We start from the raw sequence: 3,167 nt of genomic DNA, 5'->3' as shown, positions 1-3,167 counted from the left end.
TCTTCTTCCATGAAAGAACTCAACAAGAAACAGAAAAAAAAAAAAAAAAAATTTGGAGAAAAAGAAAAAGAAATGGGGTATACACCTTTCTTGTTGGCCATGTCTTTTTCCAAATATGAGCACTTTCCATTAATACCAGAAATCTTTTGTAAAGTACAATAAAAAAAAAAGCAACAAGATAAAGACTTTGATAAGGAATAACCAATAAAGTAAACAAATATGCTTGCTAGTACTAAATGAAAAGGTGAAGCATGATTAGCATTAAAGAGAAGATAATGAACCATCCACCTTAATACAAAATGACAAACAGACCTAAAGAACAATTTGGTGGTTAATTAACACCTTTAATGGGAATATATCATTTCCCACTCCAAGTGCCACATACCTAACAATCTTTGGCCTCTAATTAAATAGACTGATAAAATTTGGTAACAGAATCTTTCATTAACAACAAAATAATAAAAATAAAAATTAAGTTCAGGATCTGCATTATACAAAGACTTAGTTAAATATATATCATTATCAACCTATAACTACTACGTAAGTAGGCCTATGTTAAAATTAAAACATTCATCAGCTCAATAACCTCATATCCAAACAAGTTAAAAAAACAAAAAGAACCTGAGATTGAAGACCTCTTTGTCCTTCACCATGCAGATAGATAAAATCTTGTTTTTAGGGTTTTAATTTCCCTTATAATTTAACGCCAAGAAGATATGGAAAAAAGGGGTTGATTTTGCCAACCCAAGAAGAAAGAATTACTCGTACTCGAAACACTAAGCTGGTATCCTTCAGAAGGGTAATGAAGTCTCAAGAGAAGTTTAGCTTGTGAAAGTGCAAAAGGACTTAAAGCAACATTGCTAAATCCACAGCTCCTCAACATTACTTCCCATGATCTGAATCTCTCGTGTCTTTCTCTTCTCTTATCTCCTTCTGCTGCTACTATATCTATAATTTCTCTTCCGAACCAAACTTGCTCCACTGTCATCCTCTCTCTACTGCTCGGCGGCAAAGTTGCTTCCAATGAATCAAAGACAGCTGCATAATAATCCAAAGCCTCCACAAATCTTTGCAAAAAAAGTGGGTGATTATGATTTGCTTCTCTCTCGGCCAGTGTTACAACTTTAGGGTTCATGGATTTAATCCTATGCAAAAAAATCCTTAACATTTCGCGGTCTTTTAAGAGCCTGTGAAGATAAAATACACAGTTGATTGCTAATGTCTCATCAGGGAGAAGAACAATAGAAGAAATGATTGAAGGGTCATGATCATTGTCATTATTATTGGTGATCAAAAGAGGGTGAAACTGAAATCTAAGGCCTAAAGAGTGAGCAAATTTAGCTAAACGATCTCCGGTTCTACGAAGGGTATCAAGGTCATTTCCAGTACCGGTAATCCGAAGAGTTGGAGGAGGGTAACGATCAGCTAGTGCTTGCATTAACGGTGGCCATTGAACACCGTGATTAATATCAAAATCAACGATGTGGATCGCTTGTTGGTTATCGTTAATAGCTTCTAAAATCGCTTGATTAGCAGTTAGCTGACTAAATCTAATAAAAGGGGTCACTTGGTTTAGGGAAAGATAGGATGACTGAAGTAGAGCTGAATCATTTGAACTTTCAACAACATTAGATGATGCATTAGGTGTCAAGAAATTAGTGGCTGAAGAGATATAACGGTTGAGGCGAAGAGAAAGTGCGCGAGTGAACTGATGGACTAATCTTTCAGTTGAATCACCAAAAGGGGAAGAGTTAGTTGATAAAATGGTGAGGAGTCTGTTTGCGGCCGAGAAATCGGACCGCGAGATTAACTCCGCGCAGCTAATGAGTAGTTGCCGGATTTGGATTGCAGGGGAAGTGGAACTGCATCTCCGCCGTTGATCATCAGCTTCTTCATCATGAGATTGAGATGATGAACCAAAGGATCCTAACATATCAACGAAATAAAACTATTTCAGGTGAAAACCCTAGAAAGAGAAAGAAGAGAGAATATGCGTCTAATAAAAAGAGAAAGGAGAGAGAGAGAGAGGAAAAGGGGGTCTGGGGGGAAAGGACAAAGGGGTTTTCAATGATGGAGGAGGGGAAATTTATGGTTTTGGCATCTGAAATTAATTAGAGTTATCAGTAGCTAGGGAGAAGGGAAAGTTAGTACTATATGATTTCACATTTTCTTGGCTATAGTAGTAGTACTAATCTTGACTCAACATTAATGAAGAAGAACCTCATTTCCCAGTTTTGTGCTTTTGCCAGAATTAATACTAAGTACAAATAAGGAAATGGCCTACACCACAAAGGATAATCTGATATATTTGATGAACAATAGCTCTTTAGCAGAGAATAAATTATACTACTGTAACTAATTAAGTACTATTAAATAGGTTCTATTTCAAGAATGAATGATTATAAACTTACATCCTAAGTAGCTTTTGTGCATGTACTTAAGATGCCAAATATGAAAATTGAGTCGATAATGACTTTTGATTATGATAGAATCTATCTTGACCACAATATGTGTGGGTTGACCGTGTGGAACTTCACATTAATTAGTCGGCCGACATATACTCGTAAATGTGTTTCTTTGTATCTTAATTTTTTTTTTAATAATAAAAAATCTTAAGACAACTGATCAACAATTTTTTATTTTTAATTAAGGCACTTTCTCCAAATATAGCACTAGATCAACATCTTCGTCTTGTAGATTCCAACTGCGACAATAGGAATTTTTTTATCGAAACGTCTTTGAAAACCATTTTAAATTTCAAAAGGTAATGATATGATTCCGAATGATATAACACCAAAGCGCAGGTGATGATAATATGATTGCTAATTAAGCCAACCATTTCTATCAAAAGCTCTTCCAAAAGGATGTTGATAAAAATAAATTCGGACATTGACGCATAAAGTAGGTTCATAACCTTTGCCGGGTAACTAACACACAAAGACGTCTCAATAAAACTGGTGGGCTAAATCCAAATTTTATAAGGGATTTTTCTTTTCTTTTCTTGTCTATTGTGTATCTTTCGAAACATAATATTTAATATTTATATTTTTTTTTTCGTCTATAGTTGTTTACCTTAAAAATGGGTAACAATTAAATTTGTACGCGGTTTAAATGATACGTGATTTAATTCAACACGAATAATTAAAAATAACAGATAAATGAATTAA

General features: G+C 34.5%; 1 protein-coding gene across 1 annotated transcript; it reads right to left on the bottom strand.

Moving 5' to 3' along the window:
* Positions 1 to 421: 421 nt before the first annotated feature.
* Positions 422 to 2,404, bottom strand: LOC107818387 (scarecrow-like protein 18). The gene has a single exon (XM_016644391.2). It carries the CDS (start codon positions 1,931 to 1,933, stop codon positions 701 to 703), a length of 1,233 nt encoding a protein of 410 aa, XP_016499877.2. The 5' UTR covers positions 1,934 to 2,404; the 3' UTR covers positions 422 to 700.
* Between the last annotated feature and the right edge of the window lie 763 nt (positions 2,405 to 3,167).

This window comes from Nicotiana tabacum, chromosome 2, assembly GCF_000715075.1.
Source record: "Nicotiana tabacum cultivar K326 chromosome 2, ASM71507v2, whole genome shotgun sequence".
Lineage (NCBI taxonomy): Eukaryota > Viridiplantae > Streptophyta > Magnoliopsida > Solanales > Solanaceae > Nicotiana > Nicotiana tabacum.
This window is presented reverse-complemented; position numbering and strand designations above follow the sequence as displayed.

What these genes read in the sequence shown, in the direction of transcription:
- LOC107818387 (XM_016644391.2), bottom strand. Translation starts at nt 1,933, where the DNA reads ATGTTAGGATCCTTTGGTTCATCATCTCAATCTCATGATGAAGAAGCT.